Source organism: Hypanus sabinus, chromosome 22, assembly GCF_030144855.1.
Source record: "Hypanus sabinus isolate sHypSab1 chromosome 22, sHypSab1.hap1, whole genome shotgun sequence".
NCBI lineage: Eukaryota > Metazoa > Chordata > Chondrichthyes > Myliobatiformes > Dasyatidae > Hypanus > Hypanus sabinus.
This window is the reverse complement of record NC_082727.1, coordinates 30487160-30502368: the sequence shown is the minus strand read 5'-3', so window position 1 is coordinate 30502368 and position 15209 is coordinate 30487160. Positions and strand designations below refer to the sequence as shown.

The 15209-nt window shown below is 43.2% G+C and overlaps 1 protein-coding gene across 2 annotated transcripts in view; it reads left to right on the top strand.

Annotated features, from left to right (window-relative positions):
- Window positions 1-15209, top strand: part of tfam (transcription factor A, mitochondrial) — a 61941-nt gene that overhangs the window by 35780 nt on the left and 10952 nt on the right. For both annotated transcript variants that reach the window (XM_059947426.1, XM_059947425.1), the window contains 4 exons: window positions 1104-1174; window positions 1319-1468; window positions 1705-1800; window positions 9743-9799. In XM_059947426.1, the coding sequence (XP_059803409.1) occupies window positions 1104-1174; window positions 1319-1468; window positions 1705-1800; window positions 9743-9799 (374 nt within the window). The remainder of the gene's footprint in view (window positions 1-1103; window positions 1175-1318; window positions 1469-1704; window positions 1801-9742; window positions 9800-15209) is intronic.

Sequence of the window (15209 nt, the reverse complement as noted above, 5' to 3'; positions counted from 1 at the left end):
GAAGATTTTAGTGTCATTTAGTACGGCCAAATAAATCTGCAGTAAGAGTTTTCACCGATCTACAAAGGGACAAACCTCCTGTCCTATGCTTTCATGCATAAAACGTTCACTAATAGAATCTGATCACATCATTGACTGTCAAGTGTGAGACTCAGCAGTTCCACTATCTGGTAGCAGTATCACACTTTCAGATATAATACAAAGGCAATAATTTTTCTATTCTTTAAATGCAGTATTTGGAGTGTATTTCTCTATATTATCTCTTGTACTAGTCTGTATTGTTGGTATCTTGGAATACAAATAAACTTTTCTCTGGCTTTCAGCCAGGTACAGGCATGATTTTTAACTGATGTTTCCATGAGAAGCTCCGCCATCTTCATCAGGGATGTCGCTTAGGCACGTGTAGTAGGGTGGTGTATATACCCCCGGTCATCCATCCTTCCTAATTGGTTAGTCCTCAACCAACTAAGTTTCTGTTGTCCCACCTTGTTTAGAATTGAATTTGAGTTCTTACTTAGAGCGAGATCTTGGAATACTTTTTAAAAGCTACTTAACATTTGAAATTCCCCAAATTTCTAAGTTTGCAGCAAAAATGTAGAAGGGTCTAATAGTTTTCTTGGACTTAATTATTTATGCTGATTTATGGCCATCTTTGTGTACGGAACATCCCCAGATTATGACAGGGTTCCATTCCTGAGAACTGTTTGTAACCCAAATGGTTATCCAGTCAGAAAGTGTCCGTTCATCAATATGCTAACCAAGAAAACATCTATAAACACCAGGATGTTTAATTCAGCCATTTGCTTTTCTCTACAAATAACAATGATATTTTCACAACCGAAGTTCTCACATGGCAAGAAGGTGCTTGCAACAGACAGCAAATCATATGCACAGTCTATATGTAATTTGTGAGTTTGTAACATGTAGTGGATCAGTATACCTAAATGCAATTTGAGAGATATTGGGCATCAGCAGACTGGGTGTATTTCTGGATTTCCTCCGTGGTTGAACTTCTGTCTTTGTTATTTCGCTTCATTATATTGTCACAAGCCAGGCACATGAAACTGACTTGTTTTTACCCAACATGAGTAATTTACTTACAGATCTCACCGTGACAGAAAGGATTAAATACATTGCTCAGGATTGGAGACAGTTAACTGCAGATCAGAAGCAAGTGAGTAATTTCAATTTCTTGATCAAGAGTTATGAAGTCACATAATATCCATATTTTGGCTTGCTCAATACTGCTGATCATTTTATCAAAAATTGACTTGCCTGCCCTTTGAAATAACTGGTATTCTAATTGTCTTGCTTCCAGCCATATGAAACTGCAGCAAATGATAGTAGAGTGAAATATAGGTTGGAAATGGCAGCTTTCAAAGCCCAACTCACTCCAACTCAATTAGCTGTTCTGAAGGAAGAAAGGAGGTACAAGCTGGCGAAACGAAGGACAATAAGGCAGAAGCGAGTGAGTATTAAGTTAGGAATGTATTTTCCATAACGGTCCACAATTCTGAAGAATGCTTTGTCAGCATTTTACTGTTCTTGGTGGTGTGCATATTGCATCTAGTCCATCACCGGAGTTGTTTGTAATGCCAAGTGCTGTATCAGGTTGAGAGGGTGACATTAAATTTTGAAATTACTGAAGTACAGATATGAATTTGGGTTGTGACATTGTTACCTTAATTTTTTTTTTGCATGTAGAAGCTTACAATGTTGGGAAAGCCTAAACGTGTACGGTCAGCTTTCAATATCTTCATGGCGGAGAAGTTTGAGGATGCTAAAGGTGAAACTTCCAAGGTAATCTTTTTTTTTGTATCATTCTAAAACATTTGTTTCAACTGCTTGAGTTTGGTGACCTTGGTCTTTTTAGCTTGTGTATTCATTTTGGCTCAGCTAACAAATATATTTTTAAAAATCCTGTTTCAAAGGGCTTTGTGCAGCTCACTGAATGCTTTACATTTACTATTTAGATTTTCTCAAACTTTAGTATGGTTTGAAAGACTGTTAGTCATGTAGTTTTCCTTCAATACCTAACCAAAGCAGCTGTATGCTGCCTTTTTTATTTTAGTATTCAGTTCTGGTGCACAGAATTCTAATAAAATCTTTCTACCAATGCTTTAAAAAAAATTAGAGAATACACAAACAAGAGGAAACGCTGCAGATGCTGAAAATCCAACTAACACACACAAAATGCTGGAGAAACTCAGCAGGCCACCCAACATCTATGGGAAATAGTAGTCATTGTTTCAGGCCAAGACCTTTCAGCAATCAACTTCCTAGCTCTTTACTTCACCCCCCTCCTGGCTTCACCTATCACCTTGTGTGTCTCTCCCTCCCTTCTCCCCACCTTTTAACTCTACTGGTCATCTTTTTTTTTTCTCCAGTCCTGCTGAAGGTCTTGGACCAAAACATCGACTCTACTCTTTTCCATGGACGTTGCCTGGCCTGCTGAGTTCCTCCAGCATTTTGTATGTGTTGCAGAGAAACTATACATTCAGTTTGGTTCCATGTATATTGTGTGTTGCATCACAATTGGAGGAGATTTAGCTGAGCTGAGTAATTTTGACAAGAATTAGAAGAAATAACTTGAGCTATTTCCACTTCTGCCTATTTGAGGATCTACAAATATAAATTCACCCATTTGGAATTACTAAAGTTCGAAGTAATTTCAACATGTACATTTGTTGCTTATTCTTAAGTTATTTAAGAAGCTGTATTTTCTAGGCAAGCTTGTAAAATAATTCTTTGTACTTGCAAGGGATACATTTGTATTTAAGAATTGATGAATGTTTGTTGGATGGCAGGCCACAGAAGGTCATTCACGGCACTTGTCTCTCAGTTATTCCATTAGTTCTGTTCAAAATAGCCCTACAAATTTTCCGAACGTGAAACATATTAATGCATCTGCTTTCCTCATTGCTCTGGGCATTGCACAACAGATCTTGAATCATTTTCATCTTGAAAATTTCATTAGATTACTTACCAGTTCTTTCTGTGTGGAAGTATTACCTAATTCCTTAGTCTCCTCATTATAACTGAAGTGTTTCATGTATAGTACTGTGCAAAAGTCTTATGTAAATAGAGTGCCTAAGAATTTTTCATAGTACTGTAACGGTGTGCTACATGCAGCGCTAAAATAACGACACGGAGTCAGTAAACTGCAATTAAAGATGATTTTATTCGAACTGCACAGCCTTGCTTTAAAGCCTCCCTCATCCCGCCCTCCCCGGGCGCGGATGCTCTAAGGGACACGTACTCACAAACCCCCGCAGGCTTTTTCCCTTTGTTGCGGACCTCACCTTTGTGCCTGCGCGCTGGCTATGTGTGAGCAGGTTCGAGTGCGCTAGGAAGTGGGTCGCCACATAACCCCCCCCCCCCCCCAGAACTGGCAATACACCCCCCAATATCCACAGTCTGGGCCGGACCCGGTTTGGGAGGTCGGCCTCTGCGCCGCAGTGCCGGAAACTCGACCAGTTGCGCCAGGTCCACATGGGCCGGTTTGAGTTGGTCCACCGTGAAAACCTCCTCTCTCCCCCACAACATCCAGCACTAACGTGGACCCGTTGTTTCTGAGCACCGTAAACGGCCCCTCGTAGGGCCGTTGCAGCGGTGGCCGATACCCGCCCCTTCGTACAAACAAACTTACAGTTCTGCAGGTCTTTGAGTACGCAGGTCGGACTCTGCCCATGGTGCGAAGTGGGTATGGGGGCCAGGTCACCGAGCCTCTCGCGTAGTCTGCCCAGGACAGCTGCGGGTTCTTCCTCTTGCCCCCTTGGGGCTTGTAGGAACTCCCTGGGGACGACCAGGGGCGCGCTGTACACCAACTCAGCCGACGAGGCGTGCAGGTCGTCTTTGGGCACCGTACGGATGCCGAGTAGGACCCAGGGAAGCTCGTCCGCCCAGTTAGCTCCTCGCAGGTGGGCCATGAGAGCTGACTTTAGGTGACGGTGGAAACGCTCCACTAGTCCGTTCGACTGTGGGTGGTAGGCAGTGGTGTGGTGCAGCTGAGTCCCCAAAAGGCTGGCCATAGCTGACCACAGGCTGGAGGTGAACTGGGTGCCTCTGTCGGAGGTAATGTGGGCCGGTACACCAAAGCGGGACACCCAGGTGGCGATCAGTGCCCGGGCGCAAGATTCGGAGGTGGTGTCAGTGAGCGGGATTGCCTCTGGCCATCTTGTGAACCGGTCCACGATAGTCAGGAGGTTCCGTGCGACACTAGCAGGGGGCCCACGATATCCACATGAATGTGGTCGAAACGCCGGTGGGCGGGATGGAACTGCTGCCGCAAAGCTTTGGTGTGCCGCTGCACCTTGGCCGTCTGGCAGTGCATGCACGTTCTGGCCCATTCACTGCCCTGCTTGTGGAGTCCGTGCCAAACAAACCTGCTGGAGACCATCCGGACGGTTGTCTGGATGGAGGGGTGCGCCAAGTTATGAATGGAGTCGAAAACGTGTCGCCACCAAGGTGCCGGGACGACGGGACGGGGCTGGCCGGTGGTGACGTCACAGAGTAGGGTCCTCTCACCTGGGCCTATGGGGAGGTCCTGGAGCTGCAAACCGGAGACTGCGGTTCTGTAACTTGGGATCTCCTCTTCTGCCTGCTGCTCCTCCCCAGTGCCCCAAAGTCTACCCCTTGGGAAAGGGCATGAATGTTAGGGCAAGAAAGCGCGTCCGCCAGGACATTGTCCTTACCCGAGACGTGCTGGACATCCGTCATGTATTCAGAGATGTAGGACAGATGGCGCTGCTGGCGGGACGACCAGGGATCGGACACCTTCGTGAACGTAAAGGTAAGCGGTTTGTGGTCTGTGAACACAGTGAAGGGCCGACCTTCTAAGAAGTACCTGAAATGCCGGATTGCCAGGTATAGCACTAACAGTTCCCGGTCGAAAGCACTGTATTTGAGCTCGGGTGGCCGCAGGTGTTTGCTGAAAAACGCCAGGGATCGCCAGCGACCCGCGATGAGCTGCTCCAGTACCCCACCAACAGCCAAGTTAGATGCGTCCACTGTGAGGGCGGTAGGGACGTCCATTCTGGGGTGCACTAGCATCGCGGCATTCGCCAAGGCTTTCTTCGTTTGAATGAAAGCGGCGGCGACTCCTCGTCCCAGGTAATGTCCTTGCCCGGACCCAACAGCAGGGCAAACAGGGGGCACATGATTCGGGCAGCTGAAGGGAGGAAGCGGTGGTAGAAATTGACCATACCTACGAATTCCTGAAGGCCTTTGATCGTGGTGGGTCAGGGAAAATGGCGGACCGCATCTACCTTAGCGGGCAGAGGGGTTGCCCCGTCTTTAGTAATCCTGTGGCCCAGGAAGTCAATGGTGTCGAGCCCGAACTGGCATTTGGCCAGGTTGATTGTTAGACCGTATTCACTCAGCCGGGCGTAGAGTTGACGGATGTGGGACAGATGCTCCTGATGACTGCTGCTGGCTATGAGGATGTCGTCCAAGTAGATGAATGCGAAGTCCAGGTCGCGTCCCACCACGTCCATTAACCGCTGGAATGTCTGTGCGGCATTCTTCAGGCCGAACGGCATGCGGAGGAACTCGAAAAGGCCGAACAGGGTGATGAGAGCCGCTTTGGGGACGTCGTCTGGATGCATCGGGATTTGATGGTACCCTCGGACGAGGTCTACCTTGAAGAAGATCCGTGTGCCGTGCAGGTTTGCAGCAAAGTCCTGAATGTGCGGCACAGGGTAGTGGTCCGGTGTGGTAGCCTCGTTCAGCCTGCAGTAGTCTCCAGCCCCCTGTCGCTTTAGGCACCATGTGCAGGGGGGAGGCCCATGGGCTGTCGGACCGCCGGATGATCCCCAATTCCTCCATCCTCTTGAACTCCTCCTTCGCCAGTCGGAGCTTGTCCGGGGGAAGCCGCCGAGCACAGGCGTGGAGGGCTGGTCCCTGGGTTGGGATGTGGTGCTGTACGCCGTGTCGGGGCATGGCTGCCGTGAACTGCGGTGCCAGAACCGATGGGAAATCCGCCAGGACCCTGGTGAAGTCGTTGTCGGACAGCGTGATGGAGTCGAGGTGAGGGGCTGGCAACTGGGCTGCACCCAGGGAGAACGTCTGAAAGCTCTCGGCGTGGACCAGTCTCTTCCTGGGTAGGTCGACCAGTAGGCTGTGAGCCTGCAAAAAATCCGCACCCAGAAACGGTTGGGCTACGGCAGCCAGTGTGAAATCCCACGTGAACTGGCTGGAGCCGAACTGTAGCTGCACCGTACGGGTGCCATAGGTCCTTACTGTGCTGCCGTTCACGGCCCTCGGGGGAGACCCGGTGCCCTGTTGCAGGTGTCGTAACTCGTCGGAGGTAAGACGCTGATCTCGGCACCGGTGTCGACCAAAAAACGGCATCCCGACTGCCGGTCCCACACATACAGGAGGCTATCCCGATGGCCAGCTGCCATAGCCATCAGTGGCGGCTGGCGCTGGTGTTTCCCGGGAACTGGCAGGGCGGGCGACAACGGCGGGCTTCTGCGCCCCACTGCTGGTAGTAGAAACACCATTGTTCATTGGGCTCCCCACCCCTGCCTCTGGGGTTAGCGGGCTCTGCGGCCAGGCCTGGACTGGTTTGCTGCTGGGAGCGTGGCCTGGTGATCTGTCCAAAGAGCACCCCACTCACCTTCTTGGCGTTACACAACAAGTCCGCCCGGGCTGCCACCTTCCGGGGGTCGCTGAAATCCGCGTCGGACAGCAGCAGGCGTATGTCCTCGGGCAGCTGCTCCAGGAATGCCTGCTCAAACATGAGGCGGTGTGTGTCCATTGGCCAGAGACAACATCTCATTCATTAAAGCTGATGGAGGTCTGTCTCCCAAGCCATCCAGGTGCAATAAACGGGCAGCTCGCTCGCACCGTGAGAGTCCAAAAGTCCTTAGGAGTAGGGCTTTGAATTCCGTGTACTTGCTGTCCGCCGGGGGAGACTGTACGAACTCCACAACCTGGGCCGCTGTGTCCTGGTCGAGGGAGCTCACCACGTAGTAGTAACGTGTCCTCTGAGGTTATCTGCCGAACGTGGAATTGGGCTTCTGCTTGCTGGAACCATAGGTGAGGTCGCAGCGTCCAGAAGCTTGGCAGTTTCAACGAAACCACATGAACAGATGTGGCATCGGTCATCTCCGGTCCAAAAATCGTTTGGACCATCGGGGTCACCAATTGTAGCGGTGTGCTACACGCAGCGCTAAAATAACGACACGGAGTCAGTAAACTGCAATTAAAGATTATTTTATTTTGAACTTCACAGCCTTGCTTTAAAGCCTCCCTCATCCCGCCTTCCCGGGCGTGGATGCTCTAAGGGACACGTACTCACGAACCCCCGCAGGCTTTTTGCCTTTGTGCCTGCGCGCTGGCTATGTGTGAGCCGGTTCGAGTGCGCTAGGAAGTGGGTCGCCACAGTACTGTATTTGTCAATGTGGAGTGGAGAGCAAGTTTGTAAACCTTGCAGAAGCAAAGAATATTGGGATTAGTGAGAGTGGAGCGCCACAGGAGAAGTGTAGGACAGGTGACAGAGAAGGAGTGCTGGGGTGAGGGGTGGCACAAATGCAGACATACCCAGCCTTGAGACACCTGACAAATCGTTTATTAATCATTACAGATCTCTCTGATCGAGAGACCCATATCTGAATCAGGGTTATCATCACTCACATATGTCATTTATTTATTTGCAGCAGCAGTACAATACATAAAATTACTACCATATTGTGCAAAAGTCTTAGGCACATTATGTATGTGTGTATATACCCAAAACTGCTAACAATATTCCAAGTACAGTCTGACTAGTGCCTTATAAAGCCTAAGCATTACAATCTTGCTTTTATATTCAAGTCCTCTTGAAATGAATGCTAATATTTCATTGCCTTCCTTACCACTGACTCAACCTGCTAGCTAATAATTAGAGAATTTTGCACAAGGTCTTCGAAGACCCTTTACAGCACTCATTCCTGAATTTGTTCCTTGTTTAGAAAATGGTCTTCTCATTTTTAACATTGGAGAGGCGGTACAGGAGCTTGAAGAGGCACATTTGACATTTTAGGAATAGATGCTTCCCTTCTGCATCAGATTTCTGAACAGTCCATGAATACTGCCTTGCTATTCTTCTTGTGCACCTTTTTTTTTGTAACTTGTAATTTTGTTTTGCACTGCATTGCAGTCACAAAGCAACAAATTTCAGGATATGTCAGTGATAATAAGCTTGATTCTGACAGGGTATGGCCTTGTATTCTGCATAAAAATCTCCTTTTGCAAGAGCTATATGAGAAGAACAGTCAAGGTGTTTAGATGTGATCTCTAAACTAAATGGAGTATTGGCTTGGAATGTTTTGTGCTCAGTTCTGGTCACCTTGTTTTAGGAAGGATGTGGAAGCTTTAGAGCAGGTGCAGAGGAAATTTACCATGATGCTGCTTGGACTAGAGAGCATGTCTTATGAAGATAGGTTGAATGAGCCAGGACTTTTCTCTTTGGAGCAAAAGGGGATGAAAGGAGACTTGATAGAGTTTGTACGAGATGATATGAGGTATGGGTAGAGTTGACAGCCAAAGACTTTTTTTTTAACCCCCAGAACGGAAATGGCTCATATAAGGAGGCATAACTTTAAGATGATTGGAATAAAGTATTTGGGGGGGTGGTGTCAGAGGGAAGTTGTTTTACTTACTCAGTGATACCCTGCCAATGATGATGGTAGAGGTAGATACATTAGGGCATTGGAGAAACTTAATGGGCACATGGATGATAGAAAAGTGGAGGGCTATGTAAGAGAGAAGGGTTAGATTGATCTTGGAATGTTACAACACAGTACAGGCCCCTCGGCCCACGATGTTGTGCCAACATTTTAATTTGCTCTATGTTCTATATCAAACTTGTTGAGCATCACTCATTTCACCCGGGGCTGCAATTCACCTGGATGCTACTATGGATTGTTATCAAAAGATCCAGCAGAAAGTGTGCATGTAGCTGCAGAGCTCTGGGTTCAGCTGCTTGCTGCTCTGGCAAGAGAGTCTGCTGTATTGACTGACTGACTGACTGACTGCACCAAGTAATGTGACTGACAGCTGTGGAACTGTGAACCAGTGAGATCCCTGTCAGGTAGTCTCTAGAAAGGTACAAGGTAAATTAATGAAAAGACAGATATATTTACTGTGACAGGAAATTTTCCGGTATAGAACTTTGGGACATACTGTTATGCTACCCCAGATAACACTTGTGGAAAATATGCAAGAGGGCTAAACCACAACATAAGTAATTGAAACTCATCTGACTTGAGCACAAATGTTCTAGGACACCCATAACTACTAGCCAAGAGGACAGTGGTAAATTTCTGGAAATGATTTCTTTGGAAAGTCTACAGGTGCTCACTAGGCTATAGCCAGTTTCTATGAATCCAGTTCAGGTTATGAACAGTTCACAAGTAGATAATGCAGGAGTGAACTGATGGCAGAAAATGTCTGCAGCAGTTGACAAATTCATCCTGCCAGTCTCTTAAATGCTCACAGTACTGAAGTCATGCATACTTAAGCTGTGGAGGACCTGTAATCTTTTTCATTCATTGATGAGGCAGTCTATCAAATCACTTATCTGATGTTAATAGATTCAGATATGAATTGTTGGAATTGGTGTGATTATATAGTTGGATATTTGCATGTGATATTTGATATTAGCTATTTAGGCTGAGACCTTTGAGATGTCAATTTTCATAATTTGATATTTAGCATTGTTTATGTTAAATAAAATTTGTCAAATTTGTCATTGTAGGCAAAGCTGAAGAATCTCTATGATATGTGGCGAAATTTATCAGATACTCAGAAACAGGTAAGGATGGCTTTTGTTTGTATTCCAGGATTAAATGCTGCATAAATGCATAGTGGTCCCCTCATTTTTTATTTTCAGTTTTGTTTAGAAATTCTGTTCTAGCATGCACTTGCATTATCTTTTTCTTTGATTTCTTTCCTAATTTCAACCCCCCCCCCCCCCCCCAAACTGCTGGTAAGAAACTGTGACCTGGGTATTTGACATTTTCCCATCAGGATCTTGGGTTTAAATCCTATTGGATTGACGGATTCTATGTCTAGTGAGTACAAGACTTCTGTGTGGAATTAATTTGTTGTCCATTTCTTGAAAGTCAACGTCTACAGAATAAATCTGATTCATCTCAGTTATTCAGGCTGGTTTCAGGATTTCAGCAAAACAGTGTTAAAGGAATTCAGTAGTCAGGCAGCAACAATGGAGAGAAATGATGATAATAATTAAAACTATTGATCACAAGTGAGAAATTCTTTTGTTACAGCAGCAACATTTAAAAACGCACTTAGTGTGCAGACTTTAATAATAAAGTACATGATAATAATATACACAGTAATAATTTACTAATGTGGAATGATTTGCAATAATGTGCAATAATAATGTACAAAACGATGAAACAGTTGATGTTTTGAGTTGAGATTCCTCATCAGGACTCTGGACTTCATTAGATTCAAGGACATTTAGGGTTTGGTCTTGCAGTTCTTCAAACATTTTATCGAGATTTGGCTGCATTTCTATCTCCATGCCGCTTTTTTTCTGTCTTAGCCATATAAACTTAATTCCCCTGATCTAAAAATGTTATCCTTGATTTTATTCTTTGAGCATCCATAGCCTATGTGGTAAAGTGTGAATGGGACTGGAAATGGGAAGTATATCACTATGATAGAGTGGGTGTTGCACTCAGATGAAGTAGATTTATTGAAAAGAGAAGTCTTATTCTCTCTACTTTGAGTCAAACAAATAAGAAACTGAACAATAATTAGACTATTATTGACATGCATTTAAGAAGTAATGCATCCTGTTGTATTTTGGCCTGAGCGCTTTAGAATTATCTGGTGGGGGGCAGGGGGAGAAATTAGTTTCAGTTAACCAACTCTTGATGAGCATCAGATAAAATTTAAAAAACAAACTGTTTAAAGAGAGTGCTAAGGAAATAACAAAACTCTTTCTAGTCCATACAACACTGATCATTGAATGGAATAGCATAGGCACTAGCCAATTTGACCCACCTCATCCTGGTGACTGTGATGCTTATCTCCACTCGTCTCATTTGTCCACATTAGTTTCTGATCCCTCTATCTTTCCTATCCCAAGTATCCAGATTGTATCTGCCTGCATTACCATCTCTTTCAGCCTGTTTCTGATATTCACCATTCTGTGTTGGAAAAACTTAACTTTATTCTTCAAAAATAAACGGTTCAAAATTACATAAACACAAATAAAATCACTTTTGGCCCCTAACATTGCAGTGTAAATAAACCCAGCCTATCCAGTTTCTCCTTGTGACTACAGCTTTTCATTTCAGGTTACAGGGTACAACTATGGTTGGTCTACTGCCAATTTCTGCAGTGCAGCAATCAGAATAATGAACTAATGTATTGTGCAGCTGCTACATTACTTCCTGATCTGGGTAACGAATGTCTCAGCCTATGATGGCAAGCATAATAAATGCCTTTTTCACCATCCTATCCATCTGCGTTGATGGTTTCAGGGAACTATGGACTTACACCCCTTGTTCTCCTTGTGTGTCAATATTCTTAAGATCCCTGTCCTACCAGAACTTGAACTCCCAAGGTGTATTGCCTTATTTGGTGGATTGAATTCTATCTGCCATCACTCTGTCCAACTTTCCAGCAGATCTCTGTACTGCTTAAACTTTGCTATCCACAAATCCACCAGTTCTTGTGTCATCTGCAGACTTACTCCCAACATTGGCATCCAAATCAATTATATGTATTTTAAGTAACAAAAGTCCTAGCACCAATCACTGCAGAACATGTCTGGTCATAGACCTCCACTCAGAAACACTACCCACTACTACTCTCTCCTTTCCCTCTGCCAATTTTGATTTCACTTTGCCAACGTGCAATGGATTTTTGTCTTATATTTCTGAACCAGCCTACTATGCATGACTTCGTCAAAAAGTCTTGCTACAGTCCATGTACACCATGTCAACTATTCTGAACTTTATCGGTTTTCTAAGTTAGCTGTACTACTGCGATCTAAGGTTAAAATGGCTTTGTGCACAAGACAATTCAGTTAATGCCTAAAACTTGTATTGAAGTGGACATGCTGCTCAAGATGGTGGGATTTTGATCCTGACCAGATTGCATGTTCTAAATTACATGGATCAAATATTGGTGGAGCTATCAATGGAAATCCAGCCCTTTCTCTTTGAAATTGTATGGAGAACAGCAAATCCAATGTGACTTGGTTAGTTGTTTTCCATTGACAGTCAGGGATGTATTAACTTCAGAAATATTTGAACCTACCGGTTCAAGTTAGGTGTGGAAGTGTTATTTTTGTTGAAAGCAACTTCACAAAATCTGCATTTTGTGTAGTTTCTTTCAATAAAAAGTCCTAAGTCACAGGAAACTTAAGCTTTAGATATTTTGTTAATGCATCGTTTGTTACAACACTTTGTGTATGAAGTGAGCACTTTAAATTAATTTGAATGCCCGTGAAGCCTTGTTAAAATGGAATACTAATAAAATGTTTTAATGTTGGAATGATTTGCCATTAATCATGTTATTAAGTTAAGTATAATTTATTGTAGTGATAGAAAATTGTCAACAGGATGATTCTGGGAGGAATATTTCCCAATGTTCTGTCTTAATTGACATGGCTAAAGTGTCACAACAAGGTTTCAAACATAAATTTCTGGGGTTCTGAATATTTGTACCTTGAATTTGCATTCTTACTCAGGCTAATGTTTGCCTGGAGGATTACAGCATTGAAATGAAGATATTGTATGGATAATTTGGAATCATCACTGGGAATGCAGAAGGAATCGGGTGAGCTGCTGTATTGAGCAAGCATACCCAGATCCTTTAGTGAGTCATCATTCAGTTGCTGAGCAAATATCTTGCAAGTGCCATTTTACAATGCCAAATTAGAATTTTCCTCTTTCTGTCTTTGTCAAGCCCATTCCCAGTTAAAAGTAGTACTTATTTGTGTTGTTAGGATAAAGTGTCATTATTTTGGGTCTACAGTATTTTATTTTTAACAGTAAGCCCTTCTAATCTGATTGAAAATGCAACTTTTAATTATTGAAGGGTTTTACTGTGAAATTATAGATATATTTAAATACAAATTACAACTGCCTCAAGTTAAAGACCTTTAAAATGCCTGATACAAACCTCCAGTGAATTAATTGAATTGTGCAATATTTGGGGTATTTTTAAGTTTAATTAGGTTTATTTCAACTGATGTTAGGTATCAAGGAAAAGAATCAGTAGACCACTTGACCTTGAGACATAGCTTGTTCAAAGGCAAAAACTGACTTACATTTTGAATATCTTGATCACCGAAGTGAAATAGGTAAACCAAGAGGTCATAAATATGTTCTGGATCTGCTGATGGGAGGTAGCATGGGATTTGAATATCCACTCCAGAAGCTACTCTGAGCACCAAGTGCCTATTAAGAACTTAAATGAATGGCAGGAATTGCTTTTTTTTTGCTACTGAGACTGAGCAGATCGTGTCTTAAGATTGCGTATTGCTAGTTATTTTGCCATTCAGCATAATCTTCTTTGACTGTTAATAAATCTTGTAGATTTCTGTACATCCTGTTCAATGGTAGCGGCAAAGGATTGGCATGGCGATAGTGGGAATCTTTGGATGCTGGAATTCCCGCAGATGCTAGTGGTGGGGAGTGGTGTGCCATGATGTATTGGACAGAGTACACTGATATCTGCAGCTTCTTGCATTTCTGCACATTCAGATTGCTGTACCAGACCATGATGTAACCGATTGGGATACCTTTGATGGTACATCTGAAGAAGTTTATTAGTTTTTGGTGACCATCTATATTTGCTCAACATCAACTATGATCTTTGAAAGAAGGAGCAAGTGCAATGGACTGAGTAGCCTATTCCTCTTATTTCATCTGCTGTGAAAATTCAGTCAGATCAGCAGACAAATGTCTGCCCAATGAAATTTTTTTCCCCTCATCATTACAGGCTGAAGAATTGAAATACAAAACTAATTTTTAATAACAGCATTTTTAGTTATAAATGAGCATAAGAATGATCAGGACTGTTAGATTGGCAACAAGTTTTGAATACAATTTAAGGTTTTCAATGTAAGCAATTACTTTCATGTTGAGACAGAATTGAGACATCTTTCAAAGAATCTGGCTTCCATGTGGAAGGAAAAGGGTATTTTTGGACAACAAATTCGCAATATCACACAGTACATTAACTCCATATGGACAGATGTTTTTTTGAGGTCTGATTTATTAAAGTGCAGTATTAACAAGCAATAAATTTAAAGTTTTATTCTCTTTCACAAATATCAGATATTGTTACCCTTTATTTTGATGTATTTTGTTTCCATGTGGTCTTATTTAATGCAATATATGAATTCAGAATCATGTAATTGGACAATATATCTCATTCTGTCTTTAAAAAATGAGTCGTGTAACAGCCACCCTCAGACCTCCTCATACATTGCCTCATGTACAAGGGAGATATTAACCCAAAACATGGAATAAATTGCCAGAGGGAAGTGGAGAAGCAAGTGCATCAAAAATATTTTAATGTTTAATATTTGGGTGAGTACCTGGATAGGAAAGATTTCGAGGGATATGGAACTAGCTTTGATTGGAATCTTAGTTGACATGGACCAGCTGGATTGAAATGCCCCTTTCCAAGCTGTGTGATTATTCCTATTTCCACACTTTTAATAACAATCTTATGTTTGTCTTTGGAAGCTTAAGGTATAAAAACTTGCCAAAAGGTATTTGTGTCAGAGGTGTTGCAATGCAAGAAAATAGTAGTCTAACAAATTTAAGGCTTGAGTAGTATGCAAAATTTCAATTCCTACATGTAAGGAAGCAGTAGTTTTTCGTAGAGATGCATATTCCTGAGTTATTTGGAGTTGATATTTATGACACACCACAGTGAGGCACGGGGATTGCTTTAGAATCTGTTACATTTTATGTACAAAGAGATGTAACTTTGAAGGCTTATTAACAATTTGCCAAGATAATAACATTGTGCAAAGAAATTGGATAATATAAAGTTATGGACTCAAAATATAACATCATTACAGACTTAAGTCTTGACAGTTCAAGTGTTTGAAAATAATAGAAGGCATTGACAAGTACTTCATTGCCAGCAGACAGATTCAGGATAACAGATTGTGATTTTAAAGTCAAACCACTCAAGGGAGGAATTTGTACAAGTTATTTGAAAAG